The sequence below is a fragment of the Diabrotica virgifera genome, chromosome 5, assembly GCF_917563875.1.
Source record: "Diabrotica virgifera virgifera chromosome 5, PGI_DIABVI_V3a".
Taxonomy (NCBI): Eukaryota; Metazoa; Arthropoda; class Insecta; order Coleoptera; family Chrysomelidae; genus Diabrotica; species Diabrotica virgifera.
Genome location: NC_065447.1, coordinates 175774196 through 175800948, shown reverse-complemented (window position 1 = coordinate 175800948; position 26753 = coordinate 175774196). Strand labels below are relative to the sequence as shown.

The 26753-nt window shown below is 34.3% G+C and overlaps 1 protein-coding gene across 1 annotated transcript in view; it reads left to right on the top strand.

Annotated features, from left to right (window-relative positions):
• Positions 1–10757: 10757 nt before the first annotated feature.
• Positions 10758–26753, top strand: part of LOC114337471 (carbonic anhydrase 1) — an 80981-nt gene continuing 64985 nt past the window's right edge. Inside the window, exon 1 of the mRNA XM_028287912.2 lies at positions 10758–10972. Coding sequence (XP_028143713.1) covers positions 10909–10972 — 64 coding nt within the window. The 5' untranslated portion in view covers positions 10758–10908. The remainder of the gene's footprint in view (positions 10973–26753) is intronic.

Sequence of the window (26753 nt, the reverse complement as noted above, 5' to 3'; positions counted from 1 at the left end):
ACGATTACCCCACAAACAATGAAATGGTAAATATAAAAATTACCATTTTTATTGCCAGATGCCACGAACCTACTCTAGAAAATCTACGATTCTTAAATATACTGACGAATATTTAAAAATAGATGTAATCAGAAATGATGGCAGAAAATACAAGAAACGGGAGGGCTTTCAATATTCCTGAATCGATTTAAAAAAAAAAGATTAATAGGTTTGCACACGCCACCCCGTTTAGGCCGCACAGCTGTACAGCTGTGTTTCAGGTGAACTAGAAAAATAATTAAGAGAATGTTGTGTTAACGGTTGCTAAATTATTCTATGGCTTAACATAAAGAACTTAGATGATTGGTATTCAGGTATGGTGAAGAAGATAATATCCTAAATAATTTTAATAAAGAGAAGAAGTTAGCTAGCAAAGATTCGCTTTATGGGTTTACAAAAAGGAGTCCTGATATAACATTAAGACAACAATTACAAGCACACCAATGAAGACAAAATTGGAGGAAGCCCATGAAAAGAGATGATTAATGGACGAGAATCTTAAGAGAAAGGAGGAACAGAAAGCAGCATGAAAGGCAACTGCTGAAGATGTTTTGATAAAGAATCGCCAGATATCTCGCCAGACAGAGAAAAGAAAAAAACAAAAAAAGGCAAACAAAAAAAGAAGACCGTGCATAAAGAGCTAACACCTGAGTCGTCTGATGTAACAGACGGTTATTTGTCAGATATTATCGATAAAGACGAATTAGACGATGTTGAATGAAGCTTCATTCCATCACCATTAGAAAAACCAGCTGCATGTAACGAGACATGCTCTATTTGTGGGGAAAGAGGGAAAAAAGGATTATGATATACATGTGTGTTATGTGACTCGGGGAATCACGCAGAATGTACAGCTGTAAATACCCCAGAAAATTATAAATACAACTTTTGTTTACGTTAAAAATATGTCATTTAAGTATACCATACAATTCTTATTTCTTCATAATATTTTTATACTTTTGAAAGAAGTGTTTTTATTACATTAATTTTAAATTATTGTTTTTTTTTCCTAACATTAATTTAGTGCGCACCATTTCCCAATCTGTGCGCATGATTACCCTCATGGGTGGGGAATCGTGCGCAAAGGCACTTCTTTTCTTTTTTTAATATTATGCTTTTGCACTTTGTATTTCTCTAAAACTTATTTTACATATCCAAAGTAGAATAGTTAGGGCTTACTCTAACGTACTGTACGTTATGATAGATTGAAAGAATTTAAAACAGAATCGATTTCTGCTTAAGTGCGCACCATTTCCCCACTTTCCCTTAATATTATTTCTGCCATATTCAAACAACTCTGATATATACAGCTGCCATTCTCTTCCTATTTTGTTCTCATTACTATAATTTTGTTGTTATTATCAACTAGTATAGAGAACTTGTTGCTTATTTCTTTTATTTTTTGTGCACATTAAATAAGTCGTGCCTGGATATTACATCTTCCATTTATCGCACATTTCTCTCAACCATTTTCTTTAGCTAATTTGATCTCTCTTTTAATTGATTTATAGCTGAATGTTTCATTCAGTAATTACTAACATTTTTCGGCCAACTAAAATTTTTTGTGTTAATTCAAACCTTACGAATTATTCCAATTGACCTTAGCTTACACCTTTGAGGAAAGTTAACGTGAAATCGTTTAGTCATTTGATCTCGCCTTAATCATAATATAGTTTGTCAACCGGACGCCCATCGATGCTACATGTGATACCTCGGCATGCATAACAAACCGTAGAACTATCAACTATCGAACTGTCATCAAAGAATCACTCGCATAGTGGATATCACCGAAAGATGGTGACAGCCTTAATATATCCATGTTTGGACATAGGCCTCTCGTTCTCTTTTCCACTGAGGTCATCGCTTCATGTCATCTGAGGGCTTCCTCTTCCTCTTCTGTAGGTTCATCTGCTTATCGGATGGTGTGTCCTGCAAATTTCCATTTGAAATTGGCCACCTGTTCCTTAACGTCTTTCAGTTTGGTTGTACATCTGATCCAAACGTTTCTTTTGCGATCTTTAAGTTTTATATGCAGCATCTGTCTTTCCATCGATCTTTGCATTTTTGCCACTTTATCGATATTCTTCTTTGTAAGTGTCCAAACTTGGGAGCCATACGTGAAAACAGGAAGAATACAGTGGGTAAAAATTAGCGTTCTAAGATATTGCGTGTATTTTTTGTTTTTCACTAGAATGCTGAATTCCAGAATGAATGAGAACGCCAGTCTGATACGCCTTTTTATTTCTACCGTTTGGTTTTCCTTGATGAGCGTTAAGATCTGTCCTAAATATATATTTTATATTTCTTAACAGGCCCGGACTGGCCCGCCGGCCCACCGGCCATCGGGCCGGTGCGCCTTTTGCCTTGGTTACTATCTATCCATTAAAAAAATTAAACGCTGAAAATTTTTTTTTTTTGAACTGTTACACAAATATAATGCAGCTACCATTCCCCTAAAAAATGTTTCTACTTGCTTGTGATTTCGCCGTTTGGCACCAGAAACCTATATAATGAAGCCAGTGGGTACAACAAAATACCAGATATCAGATAATCAAATAACGTAGGCTATTCGGGCGCCTTTCATGGATATCAATATCCGCTCCGAGAACGCGAAGCGCCCTCGAAGACCATTTTTACGATTCGGGCGCCTTTTGTAGGTATTAATGTCCGCTGTTCCTGTTATAATAAATTGCTTAGATGCGACGAACGGCGCCCTCGAAGACCATTTTTACGATTCAAACGCCTTTGTGTGTATCAATATCTGCTCCGAGGACGCGCGCGCCCTCGAAGACAATTTTTACGATTCGGGCGCCTTTCGTAGGTATCAACATCCACTGTTTCTATTATAATAAATTCCTTGTATGCAACGCACGGCGCCCTCGAAGACTATTTCTACGATTTGAGCGCCTTTCGTGGGTATCAATTTCCGCTGTTTCTATTATAATAAAAAGCTTAGATGCAACGCGCGGCGCCCTCGAAGACCTTTTGTTGGTATCAATATCTGCTCCGAGGACGCGCGGCGCCCTCGAAGACCATTTTTAAGATTCGGGCGCCTTTCGTATCCACGGTTTCTGTTACAATAAATAGCTTAGATGAGTCGCGCGGCTATTTTACGATTCAGGAGCCTTTCGTAGGTATCAATGTCATCTGTTTATATTATATTACAATAGTGTTACATCCCACAATTGGCCTAATGAGTGCAGTTTTCTGCGCGCCATAACTAAATCATACATACAGGATTTTTGCACCTTAGAATCATACATCATAATGAAGCCAGTAGGTACAACAAAATTCAACTCGTATCAGGTAATCAAAGGCCAACACACATAGCTCGAAAATGGCACAAAGGTTTTTCTGACCTCTTATGGTTCAGTTGTGCGGCGAGCCTTAGCTTCTCCGGTATGACTCCGTCTATGCCATGTACCTTTCGGATCTTTATCCATCCAACGGCCTCGCCGAGTTCCAACTCAGTAAAGGGTACCGCCTCTATGAAACAAGTAACACTTAAACGTCTGTTCTCCACTTGAGGAAAGCGCTCCCGTATTAAACAGTCTCTTCTCCTCGGGCAGGGGATAGTGTGTCTTTTCCCCTTCTGTTTGATACACACCATCTTGAAACACTGTCCCCAGATACCTCTTTTGAGATCCTGAAGCAGGTTACTCCACTTTTCTCTCTTCAATCATGTAATCTCATTTCTGTACTGGTTCTGCATTCGCTTTAATTCATTGATTATCTTTTTCCTGCTTGAAATTTTAATAACCTCTTCCACTCCATTCTTACTCTCATACAATTCGTTCTCTGATATTCAAGCCCCTCATTCTACCAGTACGGTTATTTTCTTTCATACCACCCATTTGACCTAACACAAGCCAACTCCGGTGCCCCACTCAGATCCTCGATCAACTCACTCACATCCTCGCATCTCAGACCAATCAAGCTAAAAGCACCCACAAAAACTTACTCATTTAAAAATCTCTTTAGATCGATATCTTCATCTTTCGGTTTCTTTCTTTTGCTCGCTAGTTCAAAACTCACATATTTATGTAAGCTGAGTGATTCTTCTTTTAAAACAGTTCAGCTTACGACCCTGTTTAGAAGTAACGTTGAAACCAGCGAGATGTCCGGAAAGTATTTACTATTACCTACGAACGTAGGTGCATGGATCCATTATCATAGGTATTTCCCTCTCCCATCTTGAACTCTTTGGTTCCATGGACGATCGTTCACATTCAGGTTACCGGCGCATCCCCTTGTCCATCCTTTATTTCAAAAGTTCTAGAATTATATTTCTCTGTACTTACGCACTCTTTTAAGTCAGACATTGTCATTCTAGTTGGTCGGAGTTGGTCATTCGAGTTATTCTGGTGTAACAAACTCATGTATTGATTGGTATAGTACTGTTCTCTTAGCATTGCCGTACGCGGCTTTGAAGTCAACAAATAGACGATGGGTTTTACCATCGGTAACCGGAGACCGGTACACTCTCCGTCCCAGCCTCTTGGATAATCGAGTCAATATACTCTTCATATACTCAAAGCGGGACATTTGGTGAAACATAGCAATTGCACACCATCAGGTATCAAACTTGTACTTCAACATACCGATTCTTAACAAAGTGGCTGGTGATGCCAACTCCTCGGTTCATCACGTATATGGTCACGTTAGATCTCTTATCTTTAATGATTCTTTGTTGAGAGACTAAATGTGATAACATTCCCTTCGTGTGAGTACCTCTGCAACGTCGTGAGCGGCCCTCGCCCTTCCCATATTTATTTAAAGGAACTTCGAATTAGATGGTTCTTATCTCTCTAACATACCTATAGGCTGTCTGAGTTCTGGTCCTAGGTGCTTTCATCCACCCTTTCCTCATCCCTTGTGGCCAGGTGTCTCTTAAGCCCCCGCTTTTCGAGAATGAGTTTTTTATACTGCGGGCACTGTAAGCTGTCGGCTCTGTGACCGGATTCTTTACAAGTGACGCAAAAAGTCGCCTTACTACTACACTATCGTGCCTGGTGCCCCCTTTGCCACATCTGTAGTAGGAGTCCGTCATGTTTTCTCCCTTGCAGTCGGTTTTACTATGCCCGAACTGCAGGCATCTAAAGCAGCGCTGGGCATGCAGTCTCTCTCGAATCTTGCACGAGTTCCAGTCAATTGGTATATGTTTTCTTTCCAGAGGCTTCTTGGCTGTGATGTGTGTCAGTCCGACCATGACGTTTGTGTTCCTTTCTCTATTTTCCCTTCCTCCGTGCGGGCCACGATATTCTTCTTCAGGCGCTTGGCCTGTTCTTTCCCTGCCACTTTGAGGGTGAAGTCCCGTCCGTAGTATTCTTAGCGCTTGTGATGCTAATCGCCTCCTTCTTTGTGTCTAGGCTACCCTTGATTTGCTTGAGCAATTCGGCATGGGATTTTCTACCTTCATTCATGATCACCTTCTGCGTCTACATCCTACTTTCCTCGCATTCATACTCCACCTGCGCGAGGTGCAAGTCCATACCCATAAATGTAACTTCCAGGAGCTTCCTGAAGTTCCTACCTTTGTAGCCCCCACTACTCTTAGGGACGCCTCTCTGGTCCCCAGTATCTCCATGTCTTTCCTCAATTTAGAAATAACTGCCAGTAGTCTCTTGTCCCCGTCGATTTCCGTCACCCTTTTCTCTACAGGGACCATGAAAATATTCTGACGATTTTCCCGGTTCTCTTCCTTCTGACCCGTCCTTGTCATCGTGCTTATAGTACTAAGTTGGAAGTACTCCACCTTTCCTGGTCTGTATGTACCTCCTGCATATACTCCCAGTTCCTGTTTTTCCTTGTCAGGTCGTGAAACCTTTCCCCCTCACTGATTCCATGACCACTACTAAGTCGCATGTAGGTTTATCCTATCTTCCCGGTTTGGCGACCCTATAGTGAGCTTCTTCCCATCTTTATGATGTCCTTTATTGTTTAAAGCCTCTTTCTCCTGAGTTCAGAACCGTTGCGATCATTTCTATCTCTTCTTCACTAAGTTTTTCGGGAAAGAACTCTTCGAAGCCGACCTGTGTGGACACTCCTGCCGTTTCCTTAGTCGTTTCTTCCTCACCGGTGTGCTCTACTATTCTATTTCGTTTCTCAATGCTGCCGAGGGCGACTTGTCTGAGATTGCTCTTCATGTCTTTGGTGACTATCTTTAAGTTTTTTACCTCATTCTTGATCTCGACCTTCGTGTTTGTATGGTCGGACATTAGTTTCACTAAATTATTTGAAACTCTGGTAAGTTTATCCATTGTTCTTACCATTAGTGAGGAGCTCCTTTGCAAGGTTGTCTCCCCTGGGAGATCCGTCTTGGTCAGGTCTCTACCACTGACCGGAGATCTTCGAACAGATCCCATTCTTCCGAAGATCATAGTCTCTTTCTTCCTCTTTCCCTCTTCGCTTAGAATTTTTCCTTTGTTCCCTCTACTAGAATGAACACCTTATCATCTCATTCATACCTTGTTAAAGCTGCACCACCACCGGTGACACGCTCCATTCTCACTTCGTTTTGTTTTATTTTTTCCTAAGTGATTAAATACTTATCCATATAGTTCCCGCGATTAGGAGAGAATTATACTGTCCGGTGAGGCAGTGAGCCCTTGCCCACGCTAAGGCTTGAATTACAAAGGACTTTCGCCAGTTCTCCGAGGGCTCCGTTTGCGAGCGACTGACATTAGGCCATTCACTGCTCATTTACGGATCACCTGAAACAGTGTGATTGCGGCTTTTTTATCGAGGTTTACTCTGCTATTTTAGAGCGCTCTAAGAATTCGAAATAATTTTAAAAGTACCTTCTGTTGAACACCAATGATCATGATTGTTGATCAATGTTTTTGAACCAGTAGATTCTTCTGTAGAAGCAGTTGAAAAATGGTAAATTACTTTATTGTTTTAAATTAATATTAAACTTAAAAAAATTCACAAGTAATATTAATTTACTTTACATGTATGCCTGGATCTTGCGTACCAAAAAAAGTTGTATAATAGCAAGCTGAAAATTTGTTAATAAGTTAACAGTGTCTAATCGGACAAACTTTGATGTACTTGTGTTTGGAAACACTGGAACAGGGGAAGTTTTAATTGTACAACAGGTTAAAAATTTGGAACGTCAGACTACGAAAACGTCCCATGTATTTTGTCGGACAGAACTTCCAATTAATTTGTTTCCCTTTCATTCAACTGTTATGCAAAAATCAGACTGCTATTTATCACCAACATAATTTCTGTCATTTAACATGTTCTACGTGTCTGACTTATTAAAATGCTCAGTTGGTACCAGTCTGATTTTTCCATGAGAGTTTAATGAGTAAAAAATAAATTGGAAGTTCTGTCCGACAAAATACATGTGACAGTTTTCGTAGTCTGACGTTTCAAATGTTTAACCTGTTACCACAATTAAAACTTCACATATTCCAGTGTTCCCATACATCCAAGTTTATCCGACTAGACATCGTTAACCTATTAACAAATTTTCAGCTTGCTATTATACAACTTTTTTTGGTACGCGGGATCCAGGCCTAATGCACTAGGATTTCAAAAAAGTTTGATGCAAAAGCTTAGAAGGGGGTCTGGCGCCTTTGTTTAGAGATTGGGTTGGCGCCTTTTTTAGGAGCCAGTCCGGCCCTGTTTCTTAACTTTATATTTTGACCTAACGTGGTCGAGGAGTTTTTGTCTATGTTTGTCATAATCTTTGTTTTATTGTAATTCATCCTCAGTCCTATTTTTTTGCTTCATCATTTAATTCTTCTAACATGGTTTTTAAGGCTACTTTTTAATCGGCGGCTATTAAGATCATATCGTTCGCATATCGTAGGTGGTTCCGATATTGTCCATTGATTTTAATACCTCGTTGCTCCCAGTTAAATTTTTTTGAAGACATCCTCCAGCGCTTGACTAAATAGTTTTTTTACAGATTGTATCTCCCTGTCTAACACCTCGTTTTAATTGAACTGGTTTTGTTCGTTCACATACTTTTATTCGAGTTGAGGCATTGCTACTAGTTTTATGTTATCTTAATCTTTTTGTTTCAGCAACTCAGTTGGTGTAGATATTATCTGGATCATACACTTTCCTAATTTTAGCATTTTTTATATATAATAGTGTGTTTTTTATATAATAGTGTGTATATAATAGTGTGTTCTACCTTAGTACGTTCTTTAAAGGTAAAATATTGCAAAACCTCTAAATTTCAAAGAACCGATTGGATTGACATGAAATTTGGCATACACATAGCTAACAAGTCAAAGAAAAAAAGTGGTATTGTGCAAATGTGTGCTTATGCCCTAGGGGTGAGTTTCACCCCCTTTTGGGGGTGAAAAATATATGTTCGAAATAAGTCCGGAAATAGATAAAATGACTAATTCTAAGCAACTTTTGTTCTATAAAGTTTTTTCACCGAGTTAATACTTTTTGAGTTATTTGCGAGTGAATATGTTAATTTTTCTACAAAATAACCACGTTTTCAGACGGTTTTTCGCAAATAACTCAAAAAGTAAGTATTTATCAAAAATATAGCACGTAAAGAACTGAAAAACATGGCGTATATATTAGGATTTATACCTAGTAGAAGCAGAGTTATAGCTAATGAAAAATAGGTTCATATCCGTCAAATTCCAAATCGAATATTTTAACGTGCCATAACCAAAAAACGAAGCACTTATTTGGGGAAAACTCATTTGAACTTTTTTAAAGTATTTAAGAAATGCTTATTTTTGTTTTTTAAAAAAATTTTTTAGCATCAAAACTAAACAAGTTTCGCTCAAAATAAAGTTGGTCCCTTTTTTTGTTAAGAAATCGGGAAAATCACCCCCTAATTAGCATTTCAAATGAACTCAAATTGAAATTCATTCAAATGAAAAGAATACAAAATATTCAGAAAAGTAAAGCCGACTTTTTTATTGTTTCATATTTTTTGGTAAGTATCTCTAACAATTTTTAAGTTATTTTGAAAAAAAAGCATTTTTTCAAAATTCAAATTTTTTAAAAATTTTACAAACCAAATTTTTTCAAAAATAAGCACTTTGAATCGATGAAACTTACAGATCATATAAACACAATATAAGTAAAGTAACTTGTGAAGCGGTAACGATTAATTTCATTGAAGTTGCTATTTGGGTGGTGATCTTCCTGATTTTTTATTGCCAAAACAAAAGGGACCAACTTAATTTTGAGCGTAACTTGCTTACATTTGTTGCTTGAATTTTTTTTTTTTATAAAAACAGAAATAAAACTTTTTTTAAACACTTTAAAAAAGTTGAAATGTTTTTCCCCAAGAATGCTTCATTATTTGGATATTTCCCATTGAATTATTCTATTTGGAATTTTTCAAATATGAACCTATTTTTCATTAGCTATAATTCTGCTTTTCCTAGGTATAGAGACGAATGCATGTGGCGGAAATGAGAATGCTTAGATGGATGAGTGGAGTGACAAAAAAGGATAAAATTAAAAATGAGTATATTAGGGGAAGTCTAGGTGTGGCACCAATTGATGCCAAAACGAGAGAGCATAGGTTGAGATGGTTTGGTCATGTTCAACGTCGAGACGCTAATCACCCAGTACGAAGAATTGCTGAAGTGCAGATTCCTGGAAGGAGTAGGAGAGGAAGACCAAAGAAAACGTGGGGGGAGACGATTAGGCAGGACATGTTGGTAAAGGGGATTAATATTGATATGACTCAAGATATAATTGTATGGAGAAATGCAATTAGGGAAGCCGACCTCGCATAGGGATAAGGCAAAGAGAATGATGATTAGTGTTCTTAGTAAATATATTTATTTAATTTTTTTGTCTTTGGATTTGCCTTCCTCGGGAGTAAGAGAATAACTATTATTAAAACGTTTTTATATTTATACTTCACTTCGTCTATTAAGGAGATTCCAAACCAGTGTGTCATGGCACACTGGTGTGCCCTGAAATCCCTGTAGGTGTGCCGCGAAATTCACATAACAATTCATTATGATTGTACTCATATAGAGATTATTTACCCAAGTGTGCTATGGCTGACAGAGTTTTAAAGTTAGTGTTCCGTGTTCCTCAAGTGAAAAAGGTTGGGAACTGCCGAGTCTATTTGTTACCGTGATTTGTCATTATGTCCGAGAAACCCCATAAATAGTGAGGTCGTGGGTCATTGGTAGACCATTCGACTACAGATCGAGAGATCCCGGGTTCAAATGCGGACAATTTCTATTTTTTTAAATTTTTGGTATTATTTTAATAAAAATTTTTGGAAAGTGGTAAGCATTAAAAATAGTTTAATATTTAAATAAAATAAAAATAAACTTTTTAAAATATATAATAGAAGTATAACTTCTTACGTGCGTACGATGTACACACACATTCTTTTTTTAAATACGTTGCTTAAATATGTTGCTTATTTCCTTTACTTTTTTGTGCACATTAAATAAGTCGTGCCTGGATATTACATCTTCCATTAATTTGTCGCACATTTCTCTCAACCATTTTTCTTTGGCTAATTTGATCTCTCTTTTAATTGATTTATAGCTGAATGTTTCATTCAGTAATGACTAAAATTTTTCGGCCAACTAAAATTTTTTGTGTTAATTCAAACCTTACGAATCATTCCAATTGACCTTAGCTTACACCTTTGAGGAAAGTTAGCGTGAAATCATTTAGTCATTTGATCTCGCCTTACTCATAATACAGTTTGTCAACCGGACGCCCATGGTCATCGATGCTACATGTGATACCTCGACATGCATAACAAACCGTAGAACTATCAACTATCGAATTGTCATAAAAGAATCACTCGCGTAGTGAATATCACCGAAAGATCGTGACAGGACTCTGCAGTTCGTGTAGTATAAAAATAACGGTTTTGATTTGAATTTTCCGAAAAAAATGGTGGTAAAATTTGGGTGTCTCAAAATAAAAATTTTTGTTGTTGCAGTCTTATTGAAGTTAAGTAAGTAAACATATATTTTTTATGTATACTTCAGGGAAATACGACAAAAATGGACCATGTTCAGGACACCTAATTATCCAGGTATCCGATCACTTTTTTAGTTATTATAGACCTACAGGAAGAAAACCTACCTGTTTCCTGAATATAGTTCAGGGCCGCTTTTTAATTATTATCAATTTACTGCAACAAACCGATATTTTGATTTATTTGATTTTTTGATTTTTGATTTTTTGCACTCCATTAAAAAGCTAAATAGTTGACATAAAATTACAAAATGTGATTTTTGAGAACATTGAAAAACCTTCAAAATGCTGATTTTTGAAAGTTAAAAGGTCAATTTGGTGCTGCGCAAACTGCAATATAAGTAAAAATCGTTTGTTAATAATAACTTTTACTAAAACTAACGTAGAACTTTGGTGTTTCATTCAAAGTTGAGTATTGACGTACTTAACAAACCCTCAAAATTTGAGACCAATCCGTTAATTAGTTTAAAAGTTATTCTATTTGTTTTTCCCAGAGACCTTTATTTTGCAATAACATAAGACATCAATTATTAATGAAGATACAGCAATTCTGCGTATGCCCAATGAAAGTGGAAGAGTGCTACTATCAAAATTTATAAAAAAAGATAAAACTTAATTAGTATAATCAAAAATACTAATGCCAAATTTTTTAAATTTTGTAGTTTTTAAATATTTAGAATAACTTTAAAAATATTGTCTGTGGAAAAAATCTTTTTACATATTCGAACAGCTGGTATATTACAGGAATTTTCAATAATGTAGTTTAAGTTGTGACTAGTCGTGGTAAGTGAAGGGAGAGCCGAGAGTCTACAAATCCACGAATTCAAAAACTAAAAAAGCACCTTAAAACTGCTGTCATTTTTTATATCTCGGGATCTACTCAATGGATTTTGATCTTTCTTTTTTAATGCTCATGTACTTTTTGTGTACATTACAAATAGGCAATTTTTCAGAAAATTTATTAATTAATGAACAGTCTAATTTGTTTAGACATTTTTTGGAGAAATAATTTTTTGCCAAAAATCTGTTTTTTTAATCATATTATTATTAGTAATCCCAGAAAAAGCTAAAGTACACTTTAATAAATAAATTGTCTTGATTAGGTAAATAATTATTAAAAATAATTTATTTATTAAAGTGTACTTTAAATTTTTCTGATGATTAATGATACTATGATTAAAAGAATAGATTTTTGAAAGAAATTTATGTTTTCAAAACTTATTGAAACAAATCAGACTCTATATTAATTAATTAATTTACGTATAAGCAAATTTCATATTTGTAATGTACCTAGAAATTACGTATATATTTAAAAAATAAAGATTAAAATCCATTGAGTAGATCCGGAGTTATACAAAATTTTAGTACGTAGTATGCAATTGCTTTTTTGAACATTTTTGAAAATTCGTAGAGGGTGCTATGAAGGTACAATGAAGGTACAAATTTTTTGAAAAAACAACACAAATCTCATTCGTTAAAATGACATTAATTAGGTTCCTTAATTATTATTAACAAATTATCTGTGAATTAAAAAAGAACCATGGTTAACTTTGGCCCAAATAATTGACGTAGTCCAATTTTTTTTTGTTAAAAATTCGTGCTAAAAATATCAGTTTATAAACTTGGCATCCACAGAATTGCCCTATATTCACTATTTTCTATCTTACATTATTGAAAAAAATAGGCCTCTGGGATAAACAAATATAATAACTTTAAAACTAATTCATGTATCGGTCTCAAATCTTGAGCGTTTGTTAAGTAGGTACACCAATACACAATTTTGGGTAAAACACCAAAGTTCTAAATTATCTGTATAAATAAAAATGAATATATATGTATGTATGTACCTTATAGACTCGCAAACTATGCATTTGATCATATGATGACCTTAATAAAAGTTGTTGTACATGAACCTGGGAAGGTTTCTGAGTTGGTACGACCAAACTAAGTAAAAAGGGGGCTAGCCCCCCAATAGTTATTTTTTATTTTTTTGGGCAAACTGTTCTTTTTTAATTTTATATGATGTAGAACCAAAAGATACATTCAACCCTAAATTTTCACTTTTCTATCAACAAACGTTATTTTTTAACAGCCATCTAAATATTACCTCTTCTATATAAATAAAAATGAATGTTTGTATGTATGTATGTACCTTATAGACTCGCAAACTATGCATTTGATTAGATGATGAACTTAATGAAAGTTGTTGTACATGAACTTGGGACGGTTTCTGAGTTGGTACGGCCAAACTAAGTAAAAAGGGGCCTTGCTCCCCAATAACTATTTTTTTATTTTTTTGGACAAACTGTTCTTTTTTAATTTTATGTGATGTAGAACCAAAAGATACATTCAACTCTAAATTTTCACTTTTCTATCACCAACCGTTATTTTTTAACAGCCATCTAAATATTTCCTCTTCTATATAAATAAAAATGAATGTTTGTATGTATGTATGTACCTTATAGACTCGCAAACTATGCATTTGATCATATGATGACCTTAATGAAAGTTGTTGGACATGAACCTGGGAAGGTTTTTGGGGTAGTACGACCAAACTAAGTAAAAAGGGGGCTAGCCCCCCAATAGTTATTTTTTATTTTTTTGGGCAAACTGTTCTTTTTTAATTTTATATGATGTAGAACCAAAAGATACATTCAACCCTAAATTTTCACTTTTCTATCAACAAACGTTATTTTTTAACAGCCATCTAAATATTACCTCTTCTATATAAATAAAAATGAATGTTTGTATGTATGTACCTTATAGACTCACAAACTATGCATTTGAGCATATGATGACCTTAATGAAAGTTGTTGGACATGAACCTGGGGAGGTTTCTGGGGTAGTACGACCAAACTAAGTAAAAAGGGGGCTTGCCCCCCAATAATTATTTTTTATTTTTTAGGACAAACTGTTCTTTTTTAATAGGGCTTTTCATCGATTGTCATTTTTTTCGAGCTTCTGTCATGTGTCACATAATATTAATATATCTACGCCATACGTCTTTGGTTTGTATCATTGTTATATACCAATAACGTATGACGTAGATATATTAATATTATGTGACACATGACAGAAGCTCGAAACAAATGACTGTGAATGAAAAGCCCTATTGTATGTGATGTAGAACGAAAAGATACATTTAACTCTAAATTTTCACTTTTCTATCATCAACTGTTAGTTTTTAACAGCCATCTAAATATTACCTCTTCTATATAAATAAAAATGAATGTTTGTATGTATGTATGTACTTTATAGACTCGCAAACGATGCATTTGATCATATGATGACCTTAATGAAAGTTGTTGTACATGAACCTGGGAAGGTTTCTGAATTGGTACCACCAAACTAAGTAAAAAATGGGGCTTGCCCCCCAATAATTTTTTTATTTTTTTTTGGAGAAACTGTTCTTTTTTAATTTCACATGATGTAGAACCAAAAGATACATTCAACCCTAAATTTTCACTTTTCTATCACCAACCGTTATTTTTTAACAGCCATCTAAATATTACCTCTTCTATATAAATAAAAATGAATGTTTGTATGTATGTATGTACCTTATAGACTCGCAAACTATGCATTTGATCATATGATGACCTTAATGAAAGTTGTTGGACATGAACCTGGGAAGGTTTCTGGGGTAGTACGACCAAACTAAGTAAAAAGGGGGCTAGCCCCCCAATAGTTATTTTTTATTTTTTTGGGCAAACTGTTCTTTTTTAATTTTATATGATGTAGAACCAAAAGATACATTCAACCCTAAATTTTCACTTTTCTATCAACAAACGTTATTTTTTAACAGCCGTCTAAATATTACCTCTTCTATATAAATAAAAATGAATGTTTGTATGTATGTATGTACCTTATAGACTCGCAAACTATGCATTTGATCAGATAATGACCTTAATGAAAGTTGTTTTACATGAACTTGGGACAAACTGTTCTAATTTTACGTGATGTAGAACCAAAAGATACATTCAACCCTAAATTTTCACTTTTCTATCAACAAACGTTATTTTTTAACAGCCATCTAAATATTTTCTCTTCTATATAAATAAAAATGAATGTTTGTATGTATGTATGTACCTTATAGACTCGCAAACTATGCATTTGATTAGATGATGAACTTAATGAAAGTTGTTGTACATGAACTTGGGACGGTTTCTGAGTTGGTACGGCCAAACTAAGTAAAAAGGGGCCTTGCTCCCCAATAACTATTTTTTTATTTTTTTGGACAAACTGTTCTTTTTTAATTTTATGTGATGTAGAACCAAAAGATACATTCAACTCTAAATTTTCACTTTTCTATCACCAACCGTTATTTTTTAACAGCCATCTAAATATTTCCTCTTCTATATAAATAAAAATGAATGTTTGTATGTATGTATGTACCTTATAGACTCGCAAACTATGCATTTGATCATATGATGACCTTAATGAAAGTTGTTGGACATGAACCTGGGAAGGTTTTTGGGGTAGTACGACCAAACTAAGTAAAAAGGGGGCTAGCCCCCCAATAGTTATTTTTTATTTTTTTGGGCAAACTGTTCTTTTTTAATTTTATATGATGTAGAACCAAAAGATACATTCAACCCTAAATTTTCACTTTTCTATCAACAAACGTTATTTTTTAACAGCCATCTAAATATTACCTCTTCTATATAAATAAAAATGAATGTTTGTATGTATGTACCTTATAGACTCACAAACTATGCATTTGAGCATATGATGACCTTAATGAAAGTTGTTGGACATGAACCTGGGGAGGTTTCTGGGGTAGTACGACCAAACTAAGTAAAAAGGGGGCTTGCCCCCCAATAATTATTTTTTATTTTTTAGGACAAACTGTTCTTTTTTAATTGTATGTGATGTAGAACGAAAAGATACATTTAACTCTAAATTTTCACTTTTCTATCATCAACTGTTAGTTTTTAACAGCCATCTAAATATTACCTCTTCTATATAAATAAAAATGAATGTTTGTATGTATGTATGTACTTTATAGACTCGCAAACTATGCATTTGATCATATGATGACCTTAATGAAAGTTGTTGTACATGAACCTGGGAAGGTTTCTGAATTGGTACCACCAAACTAAGTAAAAAATGGGGCTTGCCCCCCAGTAATTTTTTTATTTTTTTTTTTGAGAAACTGTTCTTTTTTAATTTCACATGATGTAGAACCAAAAGATACATTCAACCCTAAATTTTCACTTTTCTATCACCAACCGTTATTTTTTAACAGCCATCTAAATATTACCTCTTCTATATAAATAAAAATGAATGTTTGTATGTATGTACCTTATAGACTCGCAAACTATGCATTTGATCAGATGATGAGCTTAATGAAAGTTGTTGTACATGAACTTGGGGCGGTTTCTGAGTTGGTACGACCAAATTAAGTAAAAAGTGGGCTTGCCAACCACTAAATAATTTTTATTTTCTTGGACAAACTGTTCTTTTTATTTCATGCCCGTATGTCGTAAGGGGGCTTGCCCACCCTGATATATTTTTTAAATTTTTGGACAAACCATTTTTTTTTAATTTTGTATGATGGAGAAGCAGAAGATACATACAATCCTAAATTTTCACTTTTTTGTCTTCAACCGTTATTTAAATAAATATTTATATAAATAGCCAGTTAAATATTTAACATCTATATTATATAACATTCTCCGGTGGCAGTGTTTGTTGCCATACTCCTGAAACCACTTGACAGATTTTTATGAAATTTGGCAGGTAGACTCGACCGGACTGGGAGTAGTTTGTTATCTATATTATTTCATACCCGTACGCGTACGTCATAAGGGGGTTGCATATGACCTCATAAATCTCACAATAATAACGTGAAAAATGCGAAATTAAGTAGGTATTTTCCTTGCTGAATTCCGAGCAGAACCGTACTAAAATTTTTTCTCTAGCGCAATCGGTGTCCGAGATACAATATCTTAAGCCGTAGAAATATTCTGAGAACAGAAGAAGAACGAGCAACAAATTTCATCGAAGAAAAGTGCAACTGTCGAAATTTTCAAAAAATATCTCTGAACCCAACTTTTCTGACAAACGGCAAGCAGGAGAAAAGTTCTGAGCACACGAAAAGGACAAGCAGCAAATTATAAAATTTTATTTAATTTTAATAAATTTTGTTTCATTTTATTTAATTTTATTTAATTTAAGTATTTTATTTATTTTCGTTTATTTTATTTCATTTTATTTAATGATATTTAATTTTATTTTGATTAATCAACACCTATATAGTTGGACAACTCCTAACACAATTATAAATAGAGGGTTGTTTTGAATGTAGATTAAATAAAGCTGTTATATTCATTATAAGATAAACAAATTTAAGATTGTAACTGTTGCACTACAAACTTTATTTTGTTACTTCTAACTAGACTTTATTACTTCAAACATCAGGTGTAATTAATTAAAAACAATAATAAAACCATTCACATCGAGCATTTTTTGTTTATTAATTACGAATTCCTTTTGTTGATTTTAAGTTTATTGTATACAAAAGTTTGTTTTTACCTATTGAGGCAGTACGAAGTCTGCTGGGTCAGCTAGTTTTTAATAAAAGTTATTGACAAATAACAATATTTTCCTTATATTGCAGTTTGCGAAGCAATAAATTGATTTTTTAACTTTCAAAACTAGGAATTTTGCAGCTTTTTCAATGTCCAAAAAAATCAAATTGTGTAATTTTATGTCAACTATTTAACTTTTGAATGGGGTGCAAAAAATCGAAAAAATCGCATTTTTTGTACTAAATTGTTAATAATTAAAAAAGGGCTCCGAACTCTAGGCACGGAACAGGTAGGTTTTCTTTCTATAGGTCTACAATAACTAAAATAGTTATCAGCTACCTGGATAATGTAGTGCCCTGAAAAACCGTATTTCCCGGGACTATTAGTATATAGTCCAGGGTGCAGATATGATCATTAATCAATCTGTATTATTTTATATGAAATACAAAATAATTCATTCAACTTAGTTACATAATACAATATGATTTTATACGTGACTCACATACAAAAGGGTACACAATTAGGTACTCCGACGACAAAACATAAATAAATGGATACTGTAAAAATAAAAATAGTTTAGATTGCGCTGACAACCATTATTTCTACAGATACCAAAAGCAATTGCGTTAATAGATAATAATAGCTAAAAACTATGTACTTTATCTATTTTTACATTTTTTGTTACAGGTTTGCGTCTGTTTCGGTTTTATATGTAATTTCCAAAAATCATTCGATTTTGACACAAATTTTATTTGTAGGTAGATACCCTTTGGCTTGTATTTTCTTCTGCTCGTTACTTACGCACTTTCTTCTCGATTATCCTTGATCTATGCCCATCTAATTTAATGTTATCGTAGTAACCTTTAGTCAGTCGTAATCCCTTATGCTTATATAAATGTGCACAAAATGTGTGACACCATAAAACTTTTATAATTTTTATTACAATTTCCTTCCATCCTTCTTTACATTTTTCAGCATGGGCTAGTTTTTCGACTTTGTGTAACCCTCGGTTAATCAGTATTTATTGGGATCTTCCCCTAATTATTTTTCCTTTAGCTCCGTCCTCGACCATCAATTTTTTTATCGTATCTCTTCTGCTAGTAATGTGTCTAAAACACTGCAAATATCTATGCTGTATTTGTTTAGGCAATCGATTATTTACTTTGAGACTTGGGTTGTTTTAGTATTAATACACTTGTTCGACGTTCAACTCAGAATATTCTTAACTTGCCACATCTGAAAAGCCTCGTTTTTTATTTCTATCTTCTTTTTTCAGGATCCGCCTTTCGGATACTTTCGTGGCTATAGGGAAAATTGGTACTATTTTACATAAATTTTAATTCTGTATTCGCCACAGTAGTCTAGTTTTAGAATATTGTTACCAGTTTCATCATAATGTAGCTATTCTTACAAAAGTAAGCATTCTACGTATCACTCCGTTACATCCTCCTTCGTTTGATAGGGAAGACCCCAAGTACATGAAACTATTTACTATATAGAAGCCCCCAATATCTTGAAGATTGTCTTGTGCTCTGTCTACTATCCTATTTTTTTTACTACTACGTACCTGTAGCTGTAGCCTATACTCATTTCTTTTCTCCTCCAGATGTCTCATTATATTTTACATTTCTTCTTGTTTTGAAGTGACTATTAATATGTCATCTGCGTATCTCAGGTTAATGATTTTAACAGGTTACAACCCCCCCCCCCCATAATTCTTGTACTCTTCGCATAATGTATTTGGGGTAAACATTAAGCAGGGTTGGGGAGATTATGCAGCTCTGTTGGACACTGGCTTCTGTTCTGAAATTAATCGGAATGTTTGTGGTTTATTATTACTGTGCACTTATAATTTTCATATAGATGTCTTTCCAGCCGAATTAAGTGGTTGGGTGTCTCCATCTCCGCTAGTATTGACCATAATATTCTATGGTGCTATTTTTAACTTAAGCGAAGGCCTTCGTGTAATTCACAAAGTACATAAGTCTAGGGATATTAAATATCGTTTATTTTTTCGATTAGCTATCTGACCTGAATGTGTTCACTTGTGTCTTTTCGTGGGAAGTATCATACAAGAAAAATGGTCTAAATAGAACATTTCACATCCTTATCCAGAAAAACTTTCTGTCATTAATAACCTTCTTATTAGACAGCACATGTTTTGTTTTTGTGATAAATTCTACAAACAAATATTTGGAACTCCAAAGAGCAACCCTATAAACCTTATTAAGTAGTGTAGGAAACAGAGGTTGAACCTTGCAAAATGGACACAAGTCAGGTTTTATTTTTTTTCTGTTATACCAAGGGTTACTTATTATAAGACTAACTTTTTCTGAAAAAACTTCGCCCCGGAACCCCCTTTTCTCCCCTTTAGAGGAGGTAATTTGTGGTTTTTCCGAAACGTAGCCCTTCCTGTACCTTTTACAAAAAATTTTTTTTATAGAAACATGAAGAGGACTATATTTTCTACGACTTATTTCCCGACAGCACATGTCTATCATCCATCGTTTAGCGGGGGTAGCGCCCCAAAGTTGACAAGTTTTTAAAAAGATGTTTTTAAAAAAATATATTTTTCCCTAACTGTAACGGAAATTAAGAAGAAATCCTGCGGCAATTATTTAAAAATAAGTGGCTGATTTTTTGGTATAGGTTTCGCTTAAGGGTAATTGCCCTTTTTTTAATTACAGGGTGTTACATTTTAAAAAACCCCTTTTTATACCATCTGAACCGTTTATGCTAGAGTAAAAAGACTTTCAGCGATTACCCATGTACTGGTGCTATTTAAAAAATTTGTATAATGCACCACCATTTTTTCCCCGGAACCACCCAAAAAAAGAAGAATTAATAAATAAAGTGATTTTCTTGGAATCCTTCACACACAATGCCCTTTATTAATATGCTTCATATATAATTTTGTGCACGTTATTATTACCCATGCACGGACACCAAAAGCAATTTCCTAGTGCAACCCCTGTAGCCAAAAAAAAAATAAATAAAATGGGAGGTTGAAATTTTTTTTTGTTTTTTGCTTTTTGATCCATATGGGCTCATCAATGGGATCATCAATAGTGCTTTTCAAAAATATATATGGTTATTGCAACATCCCTGCGGAAACCCCTCCTATCCTTGAAAATATACTGCAGAAACTACCCCTATCCCTTGACGAGGATGTTTTTACGATTTTCTCATTACCTATGCATTCTTTTTAAACAAAACTTATACAAGGTTAAAGACCACTATTTACTGTAAAAATTAGGTCCTATTTATTTTTTATAAGCAATCGTTACGGCACAGTGGCGCCGTAAACCTCATATATGCTTTGGCGGGCTCCAGTTTTTGTTTTTTTTTCGTCATCGGTTCGTTTTATTGATAAAGTATTTATGTAAAATAAAACAACACAGTGTAACCTACAAATTATGACCTACGCACATTTTACATTCTTTGCTCCCCAAAGCCACAGTGGTGGCCCAAAATCAATTTTTGCATATTTTCGCCACCTACACGCATTTTATTGCATTAATGCTACCTTAATAGCACAATATTCACCCCTAAGTGGTCGCTAAGCAGTGGCGGATCCAGGGAGGGGTGATGGGGGGCGATCACCCCTACCCCTCTTAAACCAAGTGATATTATATTTAAAGATTATAAAAATATTCATTTATTTTTATAGAAATACTTATATTATATTAATATAATTTTTATAAGAATGACTTTTTATGCTTTAGCGACAGTGGCGGATCCAGCATCGTTAAGAGGGGGGTGCCAATTGGCTAAATTTCTTTAAAAATAAATGAATATTTTTATAATCTTTGAATATAATATCACTTGGTTTGAGAGGGGGGGAGGTGATCACCCATCTCCCCTCCCTGAATCCGCCACTGCTTAGCGACCATCTAAGGGTAAATATTGTGCTATTAAGGTAGCATTTATACAATAAAATGCGTGTAGGTGGCGAAAATATGCAAAAATTGATTTTGGGCAACCACTGTGGCTTTGGGGCGCAAAGATTGTAAAATGTGCATAAGTCATAATTTGTAGGTTACACTGTGTTGTTTTATTTTACATAAGTACTTTATCAATAAAACGAACAGATGACGAAAAAAAAAAACAAAAACTGGAGCCCGCCAAAGCATATATGAGGTTTACGGCGCCACTGTGCCGTAACGGTTGCTTATACGAAAAAAATGAATAGGACCTAATTTTTAGAGTAAATAGTGGTCTTGAACCTTGTATAAGTTTTGTTTAAAAAGAATGCATAGGTAATGAGAAAATCGTAAAAACATGCTCGCCAAGAGATATGGGTAGTTTCTGCAGTATATTTTCAAGGATAGGGGTGGTTTACGCAGGGATGTTGCAATAACCATATATATTTTTGAAAAGCACTATTGATGAAACATATGCCCATATGGATCTAAAAGCAAAAAACAAAAAAAAAATTTAACCCCCATTTTATTTTTTTTTTTTTGGCTACAGAGCTTGCACTAGGAAATCGCTTTTGGTGTCCATGTATGGGTAATAATAACGTGCATAAAATGATATATGAAGCATATTAATAAAGGGCATTTATTAATTATTTAATTTTATTTATATAATTTATAATAATTTAATTATTAATTAAATCACTTTATTTATTAATTCTTCTTTTTTTTTTGGGTGGTTCGGGGAAAAAATGGGGGTGCATTATACAAATTTGTAAATAGCACCAGTACATGGGTAATCCCTGAAAGTCTTTTTACTCTAGCATAAACGGTTCAGATGGTATAAAAAGGTTTAACGTGAAATAACCAAAAATGAAGCACATTTCGGGGAAAACTCATTTAAACTTATTTAAAGTGTTTAAAAAAAGCTTCATTTTTGTTTTATAAAAAAAATTTCTAGCATCAAAATTAAACAAGTTACGCTCAAAATAAAGTTAGTCCCTTTTGGTTTTGGTAAAAAAATCGAGAAAATCACCCCCTAATTAGTATCTTAAATGAACGTAATCGTAACGACTTCACAAGTTTCTTGACTCGTGTATATATTGTTTATATGATCTGTAAGTTTCATCGGTTCAAAGTCCTTATTATTGAAACGGCTGTAGTTAAAAGGGGTTGAACGAGTCACTGATCACGAATGTATGCAAATTTAGAAACACCAAATCTTGATCAATTTTTGTCTAACAGAAAAACAAAAAAATACATGATATTCAGAAAAGCAAATCTGACTTTTTTTGTATTTCGAGACTGATAACAATTTTTAAGTTATTTTGAAAAAAGCATATTTTTCCAAATTTAAATTTTTAAAAATTTTACTTTGAAACCAAATTTTTTCAAAAATAAACACTTTGAATCGATGAAACTTACAGATCATATAAACACAATATAAGTAAAATAATTTATGGAGCGGCAACGATTAATTTCATTTAAGTTGCTAATTAGTGGGTGGTCTTCTCGATTTTTTTTTGCAAAAACAAAAGGGACCAACTTTATTTTGAGCGTAACTTGCTTAAATTTAATGCTAGAAACTTTTCGTAAAAACAGAAATAAAGCTTTTTTTAAACACTTTAAAAAAGTTAAAATGGGTTTTCCCCAAAAAGTGCTTCATTTTTTGGATATTTCACGTCGAAATATTCTATTTGAAATTTGGTGAATATGAATCTATATTTCATTGGCTATAACTCTGGGTTTACGAGATCCAGAGACCTAACGCGTACACCATTTTTTTTACTTTTTTATAGGCTATATTTTTGCTAAGAACGGTTTTTTCGACAAAATACTTACTTTTTGAGTTATTTGCGAAAAACCGTCTAAAAATGTGGTTATTTTGTTGAAAAATGAACATATTCACTCGCAAATAACTCGAAAAGTGTTGACTTGGCGAAAAAGCTCTATAGAACAAAAGTTACTTAAAATTAGTCAGTTTACCCATTTCCGGAGTTGTTTTGGACATATATTTTTTCACCCCCAAGAGGGGGTGAAAGTCACCCCCAGGGCAAAAGCACACGTCGGCCCAATATCACTTTTTTTCTTTGACATGTAAGCTATGCGTATGCCTAATTTCATGTCAATCCAAGCGGTTCTTTAAAATTTAGAGCAAAAACCGTGAAAGAATGGACTATTTTTATTTTCTATTAGTATTACTCCTATCGAGTAAAGCTGTGCGATGGGGTTGTGAATTTCAAATTTTAGAATTCCCTCTTGTCTTCATTGCAGCATCCATCTGGTTTGCAATTTTTAGAAGCCATGGAGGTGTTACGAGGAAAATGGTCCAATAAGTTTTTCAATTAAATATCTTTTAAAAATATTTTTAAATGTTTTTATTAGGATGAAAAACTTTGAGTTTGACTTCTAAATAATATATTTTTAAGTATCCTATTTTTACCTGTAGCGATTTAAACGAAAAAACTGCCATTTTGACCCTTATTTGATAATAACTAATATATGCCTCGAACTGTGACGGGCATTTTTGTACATATTTATAATGTGTTATTTATAAAGTACCCAAAAAACTCATTTGCAACCTGACTGCATGGGTCAGTGTCCCGACAAAAACCTTGTTTCCTTGGACTACTTGGCCCTCGTTCAAAGCTTCCCTAAATATAGATTACAAGTACAGAGTAAACAGGAGTGAAGAAAGGTCATAGCCCTGTCTCACTCCTTGTCTAATCTTGTCTTTAGTTTATACGTTGATATTTAGGTAGTTAGGTATTTATATTTAAAAAATGGTAACAAAATGTCAATGACCGAAAATTTTAACCAAAAAGGAATGTAATCATTGTAATGTCTCTGTTGTAGATACTTTTGTATTATACTTTGAGCCGTTTTGTGAGTTTCTTATTTGCTCAAGTCTTGCCTTACTATTACAGAATTATGGGTACCAGACTTACTAAGAATTGTTTTTCCTTTTTCCTGAATTTATTTTCTTAGATCCACATATATTATTATACAGTGATTCATGTTATCTAAAATCTGTAATATTAATTTACGTCTTTATTATAAATTATATCTACTATCTCATAGACACAATAATCAGCTAAACTCGACTATCGAAAGGAAATAATATTTATTATGTGCTGCGACAACGTTACGTCTGCGATGATCATAATTACCATCGAATTCTTATTTGTCTTAATCTTAATTACATTTTTGTTGATTATTGAATATGAAGTTAGCCAATATTATCTAATATTTGATTGAGAATTAAGTAACAGGTAAATGGTCAATCAGCAACTGTCTAATATAAAACATACAACATGCGGAGAGTTTTTGCAATCAGTATTACCACTGTTGTAAAAGAAGGAAGAAGTTTGTTTTTTATTGTGAGGTAAGACAAACTATTAAATTAAAGTAAGACACAGTGGTAGTAGAAGAAGACCACAAAAACCACAAAAGAGGGATATAATCTGGCGGAATAAATATATATGAGCACCTAAAGACCTATATATGAGCACCTATAGACCCGAAGAACTGGACACTTTAGATGAAGGTGAAGGACCAGAAATACTAAAATCAGAAATACAACATGCTATAAAATTGGCAAAAAACAAGAAAGCCGTTGGTCCCGACAACATACCTACAGAAATGTTGAAGCTCATAAATGAGGAAAACATTGGAATACTAGTTAAACTTTTCAATGATGTTTATTCGACTGGTGATATCCCTGAAGATTGGTTAAAGTCCGAATTCATAACCCTACCAAAAAAACAACGTCCGAAAAACTGTAGCGACTATAGAATGATAAGCCTTATGAGGCACACCTTGAAAATCTTTCTACGTATCATCCACAGTAGAATCAGAGATAAATGTGAAGAAGACCAGGATGAAACACAATTTGGCTTCAGAAATGGACTGGGAACCCGGGACGCACTCTTTGCACTAAATGTGTTATTGCAGAAATGCTGAGATCAAAGGAAAGACGTCTTTGCTGTATTTATTGACTATGAGAAGGCCTTTGATCGAGTACATCACAAATTAATTAAAATACTAAAGGATAAAGGAGTTGATAGTCAAGATGTACGAATTATAGAAAAATTATACTGGCGTCAAACAGCGACAGCTTGCATAAATGGAAAATCAACAGAAATATGCAAAATACAAAGAGGCGTCAGACAGGGTTGTATACTGTCCCCACTGTTGTTCAATTTGTATTCAGATAGAATATTTAAGGAAGCGCTGCATAATTTGGAATGGGGTGTGAAAGTTAATGGAATTCTGATAAATACAATCAGATATGCAGACGATACAGTTATTTTAAGTGATGATATGAATGGATTACAACACCTTTTAAATGCCATTGACAGAGTGGGAAGAGAGTTTGGCCTAAATATAAACTGTTCAAAAACAAAGTACATGGTATTTAGCCGTTTGGCCCATCAAGATTCACGGTTATATGTTGATGGTCATATGATTCAAAGAGTACCCAGTTTTAAATATCTTGGTTGCCATATTACTGAACAACTAGATCCAGATAAAGAGATAAAATGTAGAATCGAGATAGCCCGCACGACATTTTTAAAAATGAGGTCATTCTTCTGTAATGATACCTTGCAACTTCAGCTTCGAAAGCGCATGATTAAATGCTACATTTGGTCAGTCCTCTTGTATGGTGTCGAAGCATGGACTTAAAAATATCCACCATTAACCGTTTGGAGGCCTTTGAAATGTGGCTGCACAGACGTATTCTAAAAATACCATGGACGGCTATGCTGACAAATGTGGCAGTCCTTAAGAGAGCAAATGCTACCCGCGAGCTGCTTGATAACATCAAATATAGAAAGATGGCCTATTTTGGACACGTAGTAAGGGGAGACCGGTATAATATTCTTCAACTTATTATGATGGGTAAAATCGAAGGACGCAGAGGAATTGGTAGAAAGCAGGCCTCTTGGTTGAAGAATATCCGGGAGTGGACAGGAATAAAGAAAGCAGAACACCTATTTAGAATAGCTCGAGACAGAGACAGTTTCGCCATGTTAATCGCCAACGTCAAGGGGACTTGATAGGGCACGTTAAGAAGAAGAGCACCTAAAGCGAAGTCGCATTTATAAGACATGTCTATTTGTCTATGTCTTATAAATGTGTTTTTAGACCCGTACTGACATACGCAGCTGAGACAAGGGCCGAGACAACAATGACCAAACAAATAATGAGAACAACAGAGATGAAAACCCTAAGTTCTATAAGAGGTATCACACTCAGAGATAGAATACCGAAACGAAGACACATTGAGAGAGTTAGGCGTTCAAGACGT